General features: G+C 40.8%; 2 protein-coding genes across 5 annotated transcripts in view; one reads left to right on the forward strand and one right to left on the reverse strand.

Moving 5' to 3' along the window:
- Positions 1–16,097, forward strand: part of LOC135219616 (progranulin-like) — a 298,310-nt gene that overhangs the window by 204,800 nt on the left and 77,413 nt on the right. The gene's annotated exons all lie outside the window — the stretch shown is intronic.
- LOC135219615 (protein argonaute-2-like) overlaps positions 1–16,097 on the reverse strand; it is a 68,873-nt gene that overhangs the window by 30,165 nt on the left and 22,611 nt on the right. Inside the window, exon 2 of the mRNA XM_064256522.1 lies at positions 4,381–4,584. Coding sequence (XP_064112592.1) covers positions 4,381–4,584 — 204 coding nt within the window. The remainder of the gene's footprint in view (positions 1–4,380; positions 4,585–16,097) is intronic.

Genomic DNA, 16,097 nt, shown 5'->3' on the forward strand with positions numbered 1-16,097 from the left:
GAAGGTCTTCTTTGCCAAAGAAGAAAGGACCATTTTCGGTAGGTTCGAGGAAGCAGCTGAGGGCATATCCATCACTAAAGTTGACATGGGTAACAAAGGAGGTGTAGCCGAGAAGAAGCCCACCCACACTTATGGGCATTTGATGCGTCCTAACCACTACTGGCGCCTGAACCGATGTGGGAGCTTTACTAAGCAAGACCAAAATACTGTCCAGCTTCAGCTGAATGAAGACTACTTCAGTGGAAACAAAGGGAACTCCAGGAGCTGGAGGTGGCGATGGGTACTCAGGAACAACTGCACCTTGATGTGACTCAAAGGAAGTGGGAGCTACCTGGTGCTTGTTGACTGTAGATGGTTCTGGCGCTGATGGGCGCTTGACTGCTTCCAACAGCACAGGCGCCTCTGGAGCTGCAGGAGCCAAAGAAAGCACTGACACCTACTGAGGGACTGTCAAACTACGATGAGTCTTGGATGCTGGGAAAGCATCCACCTCTGAGAAGCAATCAGAAGAAAAATGCTCCCAGGAACCACTAGAGGCGACTGCTTATGGGCAGACGCTACCAACCTCCCCTGGGCTACCAGTTTGACTCCTCCCAAATTTTGGCGAGTATGCCAATGACCTTTGCCTAGGAGAGTCGATGGGATGAACAGCAACCTCCTCCACTAACACTGCACTATCACTTTTAGCTTTGTCCATCAGGACTTTCACTGATGAACTAAGCTGCTCCATAATCTGTGCTAACAGCAAAAAGCACTTTTCAAGCCTTTCTTCGAGGCTGGTGATAGAGTTGGGATTGGAAGTGTTGGAGCCTCAAATTTGAGGTGGTACAGCAAGAGAACTGGGAAGTGGGGCTAGAGAAATAACAGGAACACTAGAATCCGATTTAAAATTTGACGATCTCTGATTAGTTGATTTTGAATTAGCTCTAGCTAAATCCTTTCTCTTTCTATCTCTATCTAATTTTCTTAAATGAGAATCTAAGCTCCTCCAAGTTCCTTTGTCCCAATCAACACAATCCTTACACCTTAAATCCCAAGAACATACTTGTCTGCTGCAAGCTGGGTCAACCTAGTATTACATCCTTTTGCACAATACCTAATGTTAGAAACACTAGAGTCCAACATGTCACAAAAGAGAGTCAAGTAGGCAATGTCAATAACTATCAACTTCTCTAAATAACAAGAATCTGACACTAACTAGATATCGCTGAATCAACCAACACTATGAAAAATACTTCACCAATTGCTGTGTAAACAACAGGAAAAGTCAAGAATTCCAGAATTAACTGCAGCCGACAACCAGTCTATAGCCATCTGCCAGCAGAAACAAAGTGAGATCTTTGCCAAGTGGTTCCTCTCTTATCCCTGAAAGTAGGCAGGTCATTGTTACCTAGCCACAACAAAACAAAAAGTTGGTGCAACCTGTGAATTTCGGAATTTAACTGCTGGATGAGTGAAACTCTTAGCTATATAATTACTGGGTAAGTTCCATAATTAAAATTATACATACTGTAATTATCACAAGGATAAGAATGACCATAAAGTACGTCATCACAAAAAATTTCAAAAGAAATGTTAGAAAATTCATGAAAAGTCAAGTAGTGCTTAAATTCAAATACACGTGTTGCACAGGCAAAAGTATACTACAGTAGAGACCTGGACCTTGATCATATTAGAACTTGAAATGATCGGATTTCAATGGAAAATTTTGAGTAAATGTTGCATCTGAGCAAACAAAAATCCGTTTGGTGAGGAAAACGGTAAGAGCGACAATTGAATTTAAGATTATTGAAAATTATAATGTAAGAGGCATTCTGTGACAACCTTAAAATCCTGTAAAATTTTTAATGACAGGCTAACCCTTCAAGTGTCAAAAGTTGTATCAATAGTTGGGGCTACAGTAACAACTATTGACGCTGTAAACAAAACATTTGTAACCTAATAATGGTAAAAACCATATGTTATTCAAGGGAATCACTAGTGATACAACTTTTGATACTGTAAACAAAACAACCAATTACAGCAATTACTGTGGATAATTATCATAATTAGATGTTAGGATGAGCAAGTTCTCACTTTGTTACAGGTGCAGGATCTCTATCCATAATTCTAAAAACAGAAAAGGTCTATAAGTCTAAACATAAATATCTTCTTGAGAAAATGAGAATTTGAAAAAGTTAATGGTATTTCACAGAGTTTAAGCATTGTCATCATACGCCATTTGCATTCGATTTTGTTTACATTCTCAAAATCTCAGCTGATTGAGTACTATCAATATCTTCATTGCCATTACACTTGGCTGGTAGAAGATATGTAATTTAGATACTTTCTTGTAAATGAACAAAGTTGGGTTTAAAAGTGGCACAATACTTAATTGTTCAAGCGTTAGGTGTGATTTCACTAGTTTTGAACATCAATTTTGCCTGCGCCCTTTTTTCTTCTTCTTTTTATAGTGAAGGTAAATGACGTCGGCAATCAGCCGTTTCTCGATTTGGTTGCTTATGTCTGTACCACAGCTTTACAATCGCTTCATCCATAATTAAAAAAACGGGAATATGAGAGAGAAAGAGAGAGACTGTTGCCTGGGTTAGGTTGTTACACTAACATATCCATTCGCAAAAGTCGATAATATTTGTGTATTGAGAATAATGTTCATTTTAATAAAACCCTTGTTTGACTGTACCTAATCACATTGCATGTATTATTATCATATTATCGAATTATAATACGAACTGAACAATCTGCCATTTGCATTCTGGTTTTGTTTACGTTCTTAAAATATCAACTGATTTCATTTTACCAACATGATCACTGTCTTTAGATGCCGAACAGAACATAATTTATGAAGGAAAGCTGGTTTTACGCATTGCAGCTACTTTATTTATAAACGTAGTAGATTTTAAAAAAGTGCTACATGTGTGTTTTTTGTCAGTTTCAGACTGTGCTTTTGCCTGCCAAACCATTTTACAGTCTGCTCATTATTCGTACGTAATTCCCAGTCGTGCTGGACTTCGAGCCTTGTTGTTTACTAAGGGGCAATATTTTCTTGGTAGTATTTTATAATCAAACAAATTACGTAAAGGGTTTTGTGATATCGATAGCTCCCTGGTTATCCTTAATATATGGATTCTTTCCAATTTTAAAGAAATACATTTATGAGGATCAATTTCCAATGGGTATTACTCTGCCAATAATGATGTCATATTATAAAGCACAAAGTGCCTGTGAAAAGTGCCCCTGTTTTACAAGGATATTTCATGAGAAAATATTTAATATAACACATACTGAAAGATTTTAAAGTTATTTTGTATACAGTATTCCAGTAGACTGTATGATGGTTTGTTTACATCTGTACACAGCTGCTCATGGCCAATAACTAGCGATTTAACTTAGGCAATTTTTCTAGTTTATGATAAAAAAATTTGCCTTATTTTTAATATTTTATTAATGTCCTGTAAGAATTAAACTTGATTTTCAATGTTTTCATATTAGCAACAATAATTATGCCTACCCCTAACAGTACATACTACATATCTAGCCTAGCGTATGGTGCTCAGTCAACCATCGTATTATGGGTGAATTGGGCTTATGTAGGGCAGTTATTTTACTACAGTGCATATATATTTAAGAATGAAAAAAAAGGGTGTTAAATGGTATACTATTCAACACTGAACTTATTTCATTGTAATTTATGTGTATTTATGGGTAATGTTTTGTATAAAAAAGGGATTTTGACAAATGAAAAATCTATTTCTGGGGGAAGACCTGTGTCGCCCAGTGAACCCATCCCTCTCTTTTTCATTTCCCCACCCTTTAGCTGGCCCAAGCTTGGGTGCGTATTTCAGGAATGGCGTTCTTGGCAGAGGCAGTAGTAGTAGCGAGCGGAAGGTAGCCGTTGTAAAGCACCTCTGCAGAGGGGGATTTTGAGAGAGGAGAGATCTATTTGGTGAAGTATCTGTGATAGTGGCTTCCACTCGCCCCTGATGCTATACCAACACCCTTTGAGGGTGAGCGAGCCAGAGGTAGTAACTCTGGCATTCCATATGGCTTTTTCTCTGGTATATTTGGCATTTATTTATACCTAGAAATGAGTGCTATAGGAACATTTCACTGGGCGACACAGGTCGAGCCCAGAAAGGCAAGGTTAGGGTAAAAACTGGTGGTCAAGAACAGATTAATCTATTTTAAGTTATTTCTTGTGGGAAAAATTCATTCAGATCTCGGCAAAACTGCATCTCGCCGCTTCTTCTGGAACGAATCAGCATCAAGGTCCTGGGCTCTACTGTATGTTTAATAATGTGAAACGCATTATGAAAATATTTCACACTAAAGATCTTCAAAATGAATACTATTGAAAAGGGAAAAAATGTTCACACTAACCTGGTGTGGTGCCTTTTCTGCACTACAATGAATGTTATGCCAGGTTCATAACCCTTCTCCAAGGTGGTACAAGCTTCACGCATTGCTCTTAGTTCATAAGCAAGAACTTCTAAAAACTGGGATTCACTTACACCATCTCGGTAAATGATAATTCGCTGAGGCTTCTTACCGTGGGTAGCATCATGAAATGACAACAAAAGGCTTCTGCAAAAAATACAACAAAAACAAACTAGAAATTCTAAACTTTTACACATAAGGAAAATTGCAAAACTTAAAATCTTTAATAAAAGAAATATACATTCTGAAGTAGAAATCAAATAAAACTTTAATACGAATATGCAGACTTATGACAACATAATATAGTGACATAAAAATTAAAAATTTTATTTTCATTGATACAAACCTACTGCATTAGGAATAAGAGAGACGTAGTTAAAGGCAGGTAAGATCTCTCTAGATCATCACTTCTTACATTAATATGTAAAACTTAAAAATAATGCACCAACTGGTGGGATTTGAAGGCACACGCGAATGTGTCTTTATAATAGCAAAAAAAACAAAATTTAGGTGATAAAAGCTATATTCTCATTAATAGTATGTATAGTTTAGTCCAACCATCGGAAAGTAATGCAACTAAATACATGATTAAGAATATTATATAAAATTTCCCAATAATAAAATTTGTGCTCAACATGGTAGTTTTGATTTTTTTAAACCTTGCAAGCTATCTATCTAGCTTTCATGAATGCACACATGGAGATAGTCATATTAAAAGGAGGTTTTTGAAAGAAAATTATTTCTTATTGCTTAAAAAAAACCTTTACAAATACCTCTACAAGAGTTGGATCTCTTCACAAATTCAAAAGAAGAATAATCCAGCTTAATCATCTGCACATCCAGACTCCCAAGTGCCTCTTAACAGCAGAAAATTGCATTCCAACTGTTATCCGACCAATCAGCAAGCTACTTGGGGTCAGAAAGAGGAAAATTTATCTTAAAATGATGGGTTTATATCATAAAAATTATTACTTTTTGTAGGGAGAGGAGTGATGCTGCTATTCAGATGCTGACCATGAGAGACTTGAAACCAAGTAACAGGGGTCATGAAATGGGCTAGTAATTTTTCAGTAAAACTCACCCATTCTGTAAAAGAGCTGAATTAGAATTAAGATGAGCACTAACTCCATAAATAGCATAGACAAGGGCTACACAACTAATGACCAAGTTAAGAAAGATGAGGACTCATGACAGGCAGATACAGCACTAATTTAGTGAACAAGGTAAGTAAGAAGATGAGTCATGACAGGCAGATACACCAATAATTTCATAACCAATGTGTAATCCTTAAGTTGAAATATAGAAGATTGGATGTACAGTCAAACATCAGATTTCATACACCCTGGTTTTTGCATGATTCAGTTTTCGTAGACTTCTACCAATGAAATTTTAACTCTGGTTTCATATATATCCTCAGATTGTGTACACCCAGAAATGCTCCTTCCAGGGCCCACATAACAACTAGGCCCTGTACTGAGCAATCAAACAAAGCACCCCATGTTCTTTTGTGACCAATTCTGCCTTTGTTTTAATTGTTTTTTGTGCTTTTTTTTTATTTGAATGCAACTGCTAAATAAGCTGTCATGGGGCAAAAGTAAATTCCAAGAGCCAGCCCTTCTGTAAAAAAGGCAAGAAACACTAGAATTTAAGAAAGAACTCGTGGCAAAGTGCTGGAGGCGATAATTTATGAAAAGGCAAGAATGTTGCATGTTGATCTCAGTAAGAAAATGCCCACAACAAGTGCTGCTGTTAGTGAATTTAAAGCCAGTTGAAAAAATTCAAATGGCTATTGTATATATTGTGCCTACTTCAGTGATTAAGGATATGTTTGCAAAGTGATGTAAAAAAAAATTGTACCATTACTAATCCCTGCCTGGAATGTCGTCCCTAGCCTAAGTCGCAATGGAGGTTAACTTACAGGAAGAGGGAACATCGCAGTTTCTACTTGTCCTTCTTGGGAGGGTTTTTCTTCTCTTCGTTTGGACGATTCAGCTTCACCCTTTTCCGGAAATGCTCCCCCTGCTGCAATTGTAGCTCTGTCTCCTTCCTTTTCTTTCATCAATTCGTCGTTGAAAGTATCACGAGTTGCATGTTATGTTTAGTTTATCCACCCCTCTCCCTCAGGTTCTAAGGTTCTTCCCAAGAGGGAGGAGGCTACACCCTTGTTTCTTTAATTTCAGATTTGGAATAAAACAAGATGTCAAACAAGATGGCGGCTGTTTGGGTGTCTCTTCTTCCTGTCATTGTGACGTCATCCCATTCTGCTATGACGTCATCATTTTCTCTCGCTGAGCCATCGGAGGCGTTGTTTTTTCAAGCTTGTGTTTCAAGAGGATGCAAAAAGAAGTCGTAAATGGAGTGATTCTTCCCCTCCACCATCTAGCAAGAGAAGTTGTAGAGGGGGGGATTCTCGACCGTCAACCGCAACCTAGAACAGGAGCGGGATGAGGGTCTAGCACTTCTGTTATCACAACCACATACATGTAAGGAGAGGCTCAGATTGCGTTCAGAAGATGGCAAGCACTCTTATCACTTGGTACACTCCCATTTGTCACGAACACATACATGTAGGGAGAGATACATTTGTGTATTGAAGACGGTAAGAACTCCTATCACATACTGCACCTCCATGATCGCAAATACGTACGAGTAAGGGAGAGATACAGCCATGAAGTGAAGTCGATGATACATTTCCCACACGTATGGGAGAGACGTCCGATGCATGTCTCTCACGAGCCCTCGCTTCCAACCTCATGAACACGAATGTGTAAGGAAGAGACACGGCCATGTGGAGAAGATGGTGATGTGATGCACTCCTCTTGCTCGCAGAAGACGAAGCTACAAAGTCCTTAATTCTCCGTCTGACTCAAAGGCAAGGTGGGGATGGAGAAGAAGCAAAAGAAAGAGTGAAACTCCTTCTTTTGCTTCTTCTCCATCCCCACCTTGCCTTTGAGTCAGACGGAGAAATTAAGGACTTTGTAGCTTCGTCTTCTGCGAGCAAGAGGAGTGCATCACATCACCATCTTCTCCACTGGCCGTGTCTCTTCCTTACACATTCGTGTTCATGAGGTTGGAAGCGAGGCTCGTGAGAGGACATGCATCGGACGTCTCTCCCATACGTAGACTTCTACCAATGAAATTTTAACTCTCTCCCATACGTAGACTTCTACCAATGAAATTTTAACTCTGGTTTCATATATATCCCTCAGATTGTGTACACGCCCAGGAAATGCTCCTTCCAGGGCCCAAATAACAACTAGGCCCTGTACTGAGCAATCAAACAAAGCACCCCATGTTCTTTTGTGACCATTCTGCCTTTGTTTTAATTGTTTTTTTGTGCTTTTTTTTTATTTGAATGCAACTGCTAAATAAGCTGTCATGGGGCAAAAGTAAATTCCAAGAGCCAGCCCTTCTGTAAAAAAAGGCAAGAAACACTAGAATTTAAGAAAGAACTCGTGGCAAAGTGCTGGAGGCGATAATTTATGAAAAGGCAAGAATGTTGCATGTTGATCTCAGTAAGAAAATGCCCACAACAAGTGCTGCTGTTAGTGAATTTGAAAGCCAGTTGAAAAAATTCAAATGGCTATTGTATATATTGTGCCTACTTCAGTGATTAAGGATATGTTTGCAAAGTGAGTAAAAAAAATTGTACCATTACTAATCCCTGCCTGGAATGTCGTCCCTAGCCTAAGTCCGCAATGGAGGTTAACTTACAGAAGAGGGAAACATCGCAGTTTCTACTTGTCTTCTTGGGTTAGGGTTTTTCTTCTCTTCGTTTGGACGATTCAGCTTCACCCTTTTCCGGAAATGCTCCCCTGCTGCAATTGTAGCTCTGTCTCCTTCCTTTTCTTTCATCAATTCGTCGTTGAAAGTATCACGAGTTGCATGTTATGTTTAGTTTATCCACTCTCCCTCAGGTTCTAAGTTCTTCCCAAAGCCCAAGTGGGAGGAGGCTACACCTTGTTTCTTTAATTTCAGATTTGGAATAAACAAGAGTCAAACAAGATGGCGGCTGTTTTGGGTGTCTCTTCTCCTGTCATTGTGACGTCATCCCATTCTGCTATGACGTCATCATTTTCTCTCGCTGAGCCATCGGAGGCGTTGTTTCAAGCTGTGTTCAAGAGGATGCAAAGAGTCGTAAATGGAGTGATTCTTCCCCTCCACATCTAGCAGAGAAGTTGTAGAGGGGGGAGTTCTCGACCGTCAACCCAACCTAGAACAGGAGCGGGGATGAGGGTCTAGCACTTCTGTTATCACACACATACATGTAAGGAAGAGGCTCAGATGCGTTCAGAAGATGGCAAGCACTCTTATCACTTGGTACACTCCCATTGTCACGAACACATACATGTAAGGGAGAGATACATTTGTGTGTATTGAAGACGGTAAGGAACTCCTATCACATACTGCACCTCCATGATCGCAAATACGTACGAGTAAGGTAGAGATACAGCCATGAAGTGAAGTCGATGATACATTTCCCACAACGTATGGGAGAGACGTCCGATGCATGTCTCTCACGAGCCTCGCTTCCAACTCATGAACACGAATGTGTAAGGAAGAGACACGGCCATGTGGAGAAGATGGTGATGTGATGCACTCCTCTTGCTCGCAGAAGACGAAGCTACAAAGTCCTTAATTCTCCGTCTGACTCAAAGGCAAGGTGGGGATGGAGAAGAAGCAAAAGAAAGAGTGAAACTCCTTCTTTTGCTTCTCTCATCCAAACCCCACCTTGCCTTTGAGTCAGACGGAGAATTAAGGACTTTGTAGCTTCGTCTTTCTGCGAGCAAGAGGAGTGCATCACATCACCATCTTCTCCACATGGCCGTGTTCTTCCTTACTTACACTTCGTGTTCATGAGTTGGAAGCGAGGCTCGTGAGAGACAGCATCGGACGTCTCTCCCATACGTGTGGTTGGGAAATGTATCATCGACTTCACTTCATGGCTGTATCTCTCCCTTACTCGTACGTATTTGCGATCATGGAGGTGCAGTATGTGATAGGAGTTCCTTACCGTCTTCAATACACAAATGTATCTCTCCCTTACATGTATGTGTTCGTGACAATGGGAGTGTACCAAGTGATAAGAGTGCTTGCCATCTTCTGAACGCATCTGAGCCTCTTCCTTACATGTATGTGGTTGTGATAACAGAAGTGCTAGACCCTCATCCCGCTCCTGTTCTAGGTTGCGGTTGACGGTCGAGAACGTGAAGCTTCCCTGGTCTGCAGACGTGTTTCTCGTTCTCCTTCTAGAGACTGGAATCTTAGTTCGCTTCAGCGTCATTCCTTGTCTTAGGACCGTGCTCAGTTGTTGTCTCATGGGCATGTACTCGACTCATTGCATGCCCACATATGTGGTTTGACCCACAAACGCGTACGTGGTTTGTCCCATGGACATGTATGTGATTCGTCCCATGGACGTATACATGGTTCGTTGCATGAGCGTGTACTCGGTTCGAGTCACGACCATGTACGAGTTTTGTAGCACGGCAGTGTTCCTGAACCGCCAGTTTTGGGATCTTCAGGTTTAGGGCCACCACTCCAGCCAATAAGGAGCAGGATGCCAGGCTTCCTTGGAAAGCTTCTCCAATGCCGTTACAGAAGGATGAGGATACTACTGCCAAACCTTGCTCAGTCCATCTTAGAACATGTGAACGTCTTGGTTTTAGACCGAGATGGCTCTCTGCAATCCAATAGATCCTCCAAGTTTCTTCCTCCTCCTCTAATGTGGCATAGGAAGTATTACGTACTCCACTAATGTGGTTCAACTGATGTCCTGGCACCTTAATCCGGACGTGATCCATCTTAAACCTGGTCTGACCCTGGATCAGGTTAGGTCTGAAGGTCCTTTTTTGTCACAAGTGGCTTTAGCTATGGAGACTGCTGCGGTTACCATCCTCCAGGCTGTATCCTGGCTGGACTTGTGGTCCACTGCGATAACCAGGATGGCTTCAGATCGAACTGAGGAGGTTTAGTCAGTTCTTCCTTCTGGACTAGGCTGTTGCATTCTGGTGCAAAGGCTATTTCATATCAGAGCCACCTTAGTGCAACCTAGTAGGCCAACCTTCTCCTGGCCAGGAGGACACTGCCTTGTTGAAGGTGGCAGGGTCAGTGGACTCAAGAGTCCTTGTCGGCTCTCCAGAATGGGGAACTCCTTGATTCTCAGTTTCTATTCCCTAGAACTGAGTTAGAAGGTACAATCAACAGCAACGGGCAGATACTAAGGATAGACTGGTCCATGAGGCAGTGTCTAAGTCTGAGGCTCGTTCTCGTCGTCCTCCTCCTTCCCCTCCTCAACAACAGGCAAGACAATCTGTCAAGTCGTTGAAGCGTTCAGCTTCTGTGAGGGTCTCTCAGTCTCCTTCACAGCCCAAGGCAAAACAACAACAGCGTTCCTTTCAATCCCATCCCTACAAGCCTGGGAGGAGCTCTAGAGGAAGGGGCAGAGGGAGTCATCAATAGTGGATGCCTCTCCCTCTCCAATGCCATGGGTAGGGGGATGCCTGGCGGGCCATGGGACCAAACGGCAATTGTATGGAGCAAAGAAATGGGTAGTAGATGTTCTTTGGGTGGGATATCTACTACCCTTCAACTTCTCTCCCCCTCTCTCGGACAGACCCCTTCTCAATTGGACGTGCGCTTACAATTCCCCGAAGTACTTGGCTCCTCGAGGGGAAGTTAAAGATGCCGAACAAAGATGCAGTAAAAGAAGTACTGTGTCCTTCTCCAGGGTTTTACAGTCGAATTTTCCTGGTTTTGAAAGCTACTGGAGACCAGTAATGAACCTTTCCACTTTGAATCACTTTGTCAGGAAGACGAGGTTCAGCATGGAGATGCTCTGGACAGTGTTGGCAGCAATAAGAGACAATGACTTTTTGCTGTCAATAGACTTTAAGGATACTTACTTCCAGATTCTGATTCACCCTTCATCCAGAAAGTTCCTTCGCTTCACTCTGGGAGAGCAGGTCTTCCAATTCAAGGTCCTATGCTTCGGGTTGACTATGGCCCCTCAGGCGTTCACAATGGTCTTTGCCCTAGTCTCGACATGGGCTCATGCTCAAGGGATTTGCTATTAAGATACCTTGATGACTGGCTGGTCTTGGCAAGCTCCAAGGAGAAACTACTTCAGGACAGAAATTGTCTTCTTCAGTTTTGTCAGGAGCTAGGCATAATATTAAACCTGGAGAAGTCCAATCTGGTTCCCAGCCAGAGAGCTCTCTATCTAGGGATGGTTATAGATACGGCAGTGTCGAGGGTTTTTCTGTCAGACCAAAGTTGGAGAGGTTTCAGTCAGTGGCACACCTGTTCCTGTCAGTCCAAACAGCCAGCTCACCCGTGGCAGGTCCTTCTGGGGATTTTGTTTTGTACATTTCAGACTCAATGAGACGTTCTGGAATGGATTATGCATGAAAACTGAGGTTCCACTGTATTACTACATTACAAGCTCTTAAATGACTTGATGAAGCCGGGAAGAAAGTGTTTTTAGACAATTCCTTATTAAGTGTTGTTAGATAAAAACAACTGGTCTTACCAGTTTTAAAAGCTTTGGTCTTATTAATATACCTCTTAATGAACCTTTTCAGGCAAAAGATGGTGGTCTTGTTAACTCCCATGCTGAAAAGACAAAGGATGTAATAAATAAAGATGCAAGGTTAAGTCGTCTTTGTTACTAATCCTGGAACATGGGACAGCTCATTCATTTTCCCGTTTTTGTGTGAGAAACTTGCTTAGCCAACTAAACACAGCTAAGGCTATTAAAAATGTTGACTTTAAAGTAAGAACCCTTAGAGAAGCATGCTCAGGAAGCTCAAAAACTTAAACAAAAACAAATTTTAACAAAAACTTCCAGGATGGGGCCTAGAATCCCATGTGGAGTTTCCATCTTAAAAGATTTGACTGTGCTAACTCTAAGGACCCTAAGTTAGTGCTCTTGCTTTTGAATGCAAGGAAAGAGAAGAAAAGTAGCCATTGATAAGACACAGAAAACTTCTTTGAGCTACACAGCAGTGTGTTAAAAGGCATAACCAAGGTAAATGATAATGAGCTTTTACATGAGCCTACTATTATACAATTGCCACTGGTACTGGAATAAGGCTTTACAAACTTTACAAGCCATCTCTCTTCAAGCTAGATAAAACTATGGATCTATATATGATCAGCATTAATGCACTCTGCTGAATTTGTCTGAAAATTTAGTTGAATTATGCATAACTAACTATAGTAAAGAGGGCTTAGACTGCTAAACCAGACCTCTTCTCAGTTTAATTCTTGATTAGGGTTGCTGTTTTTAATGAATCTCCTCCAGCTACTTCTATCTTGACTGGCTGATTTCATAATTATTTTCTGGCAGATGTTGTATGGACAAATGTCCTTCCTGACTCCCTATTTATCCAAGCCTGGTTTGGCCCCCACCCTTTCCCTAAAATTAGAATAAAGTGGAAGCAAATCAAATACAAGAAGCAAACCCAAGACCACTTATACTATGTTAAATAAAGCATTTAGTAAGCTGCTAATCTATTCCTGTTACTTTAAATACCAAACCAAAATAGCCATAGAAAAAAACTACTTCCAAACTACCTAGGAACAAGTGAGCAGAATGGCTGTTCAAATAATATCAAAGAAATATCTTTTAGCCTGGCCTTGTAGCTGGCTATGTGGCATAATGATAAACATTATAGAGTATAATGGACTCAAAGACAAGAAGGCATTTTGTCTTATCTTCAGAGAAGCTGTACCCAGATTTCCTATGTCAAAACTGCAGAAGAAATGACTATTGCGCATCCACATCGGCCATCTTGCAATAACCATTACTCTGTTGGTCAATGCAGGATGAACCTTCACCCAAATCCCATGCCTTTTTGTCCAGTAAGGGGAAGAGTTTTGAGGATTCAACAGAGACTACCAAAAATAGGTTTTAACTTTGTCAAAACCTGTTTTTTGATAGCGTAGCTGCTGTTTCGTCCTCAGAGGAGCATTACAAATAAACTGACAGGTGATGAAAAAGCTTAAGGTCCCAAAGCATCCATCTCAACAATTCCAAAATTAAACAAAACCATTTCTGGTCCAAGATCAAGCCTCAAGTTTTGGTAACAAGAAACTAAGAACTTATGTTTATAGTGTGAAGTTCTGTAGTGACTTACCTAAGTATGCTGAGTATGACTGTGGTTTTGTTGGACCTTCCCCAACAGTAGTCAGCATACCCACCCATTAGGAAGACCCCTGGTTTTCCTCTATGGTGCCTATGGGGTCAGGACTAACCATAAAACCTACTGATTCACAGCGTAGTCGAATTTGTTTGAGCTCATGGCAGTAGTGTTTAAAGAATACTGTCTCTGATGACCGCCCTGTATATTTCAAGACCTCTTCGAAAGTCATTTCTGAAGAAGGCCAGCGATGTACAGTAGTACCCCAGACTTCAAACTTAATCCGTTCCAGAAGGCTGTTTGAAATATGATTTGTTTGAAATGTGAAACAAATATCCCCATAAGAAATAAAGGGAATCAGGATAATTCGTTCTAGCCAACCCAAAAAGTCCCCCTTTTCACAATTTTTTCTGTTATTAATGTGTTCAAAAGTTAAATTAAGAGTGTAAAGTGATAAAACAATATGTTATACTATGTAAAATTTTCAAAAACTTTTTTTGTTTCCTTGTATGATTTATGATCTGTTTGGTGAAAATGGTGCACGGCCAGCTTGGGGATGAAGGGAGAAGAGACAGGAACACTTTGAGGAAGCTGAAATGGTCGCAGTAGGCAAAGGTTGATAACAAAATCAATTTTAGTCACAGTTTACAAGGATAATCAAAGGAATCGAGTACGTGTGTCTGATTGTGTCTGAGTGAGAGAGAGAGAGAGAGAGAAAGAGAGAGAGAATGTAATAGGCATGTATGATTGCTGACATGTTTACACTTGGATGTTAGGTGCATGAAACAGATTAATTAAGGAATTTTGACAAAGGAAAAATCTATTTCTGGGGGAAGACCTGCGTCGCCCGGTGAAAAGCACCTGTAGCTCACTTTTCCAAGTATAAATAGATCCTAAATATACCAGAGATAAAAGCTATTATGTAATGCTGAAGTTACTACTCGAACACCCAAGGGCATCGGTATAAGCACTAGGGCGAGTGGAGGCCACTTCTTACAGGACTTCTGCCAATTAGAGGATTCCCTTTCAAAATCCCTTCCACGGTGAGAGCCGTTACAAAGGCTGCCTCTTCTACCTTCCGCTCGCTACTACTACTACTACTACCCACGCCCGCCATCTTCATTCCTGGAATAGACACCCAAGCTTGGATTGGCTAAAGGGTGGGGAAAGAAGAGGGACGGGATCACCGGGCGACACAGGTCTTCCCCCCGAAATAGATTTTTCCTTTGTCAAAATCCCTTTTCTGGGTTTGACCTGTGTCTGCCGGTGAAAAAGTATCAGAGAATGCAATACAAGCTTGAAAGATACCAGACAAAAGTAAAAGGAATAATGAAACTTGAAGTTCACTAAAGAATAAATTTAATGAGCTGTAATAACAACAGACAACTTATCTGACTAATTAAAACTAGGACTTAAACTAGAGCTTAAAACTAGTAATAACAAAACAAAATAATGGAATGGTATCTAAAGCAATATGAATATACAAAGGAATATGTACAAAATAGTTAAGTGATACACAAGATGGTCCCAAAGTTATATACAAGTCCAGTGATGGAATGGTAAACAAACCAGCCCGGCCTAGAGGAGGGAGGGTGGGTAGGGAATACGAGGGAGGCAGGTAGGAAGGAGAGAATAGGTAGAAAAAGAGTTTTCTAAATGATCAGTTATTCGGGGGAGATTATGCTCCCTGCAGCCACTGTTGAGAATTTAAGGGCCTCTAGGCTTTTGAGATAGTGGCGTTTAAATACTGCTGGAGATTTCCAACCCTTATATTTCTTCAGGTCCTCGAAATTCATATTATGAAAATAGTTAATCAAGGTAGCCACTGCCCGGATGTCATGGACGTGCAGAACTGAATCTGGGTTGGCTTGTTTAATAAAATAGAAGATTTGTTGTCTAATACCTTTCAAGGAAATCGTGCCACCTTTCTCTCTAATAAAAAGGGGACCTGAAGACTTCTTGGAAGTCTTCGCCAGGTAGGATTTAAGGGTGACGACAGGACACAATGATGTGTCTTGTGTAAGAGGAATAATTTTCCACGGAGCCCACCTGTTTTGTGGGTCCTCATTCTTGGCCAAGAATTTCCGATCCGGGGATAGTAGTACTTCACCCGACGGGAGGAATTCGACATGATCTGGGTTTCTAGAGAGAGCCGATAGTTCAGATATTCTGGCTCCAGAAGCCAGACTCATTAGGAATAAGGTTTTCCTAAGAAGGGTTGTATATGAGCATGAATCATTATCAGTATCTGAGGCTAATTTAAGTACATCATTCAAAAAATAGGAGACTGTATGGGGGCGGTCTACTGGTCTAAGGCGGGCACATGCTCGCAGAATTGAAGAGAAGTACGAATCTGACAAGTCAATATTAAAGCCCAGCTGAAAAATCTACCTTAAGGCAGATTTGATTGTAGTAATGGTACTAGCAGCTAGCCCTTTCTCAAATAGAGTTCTAAAGAACGAAATTGCCAGATTTGTAGTCATGTTTTGGACATCCGATTTTATTTTAGAAAGAAGG

Source organism: Macrobrachium nipponense, chromosome 1 (genome assembly GCF_015104395.2).
Source record: "Macrobrachium nipponense isolate FS-2020 chromosome 1, ASM1510439v2, whole genome shotgun sequence".
Classification (NCBI taxonomy): Eukaryota; Metazoa; Arthropoda; class Malacostraca; order Decapoda; family Palaemonidae; genus Macrobrachium; species Macrobrachium nipponense.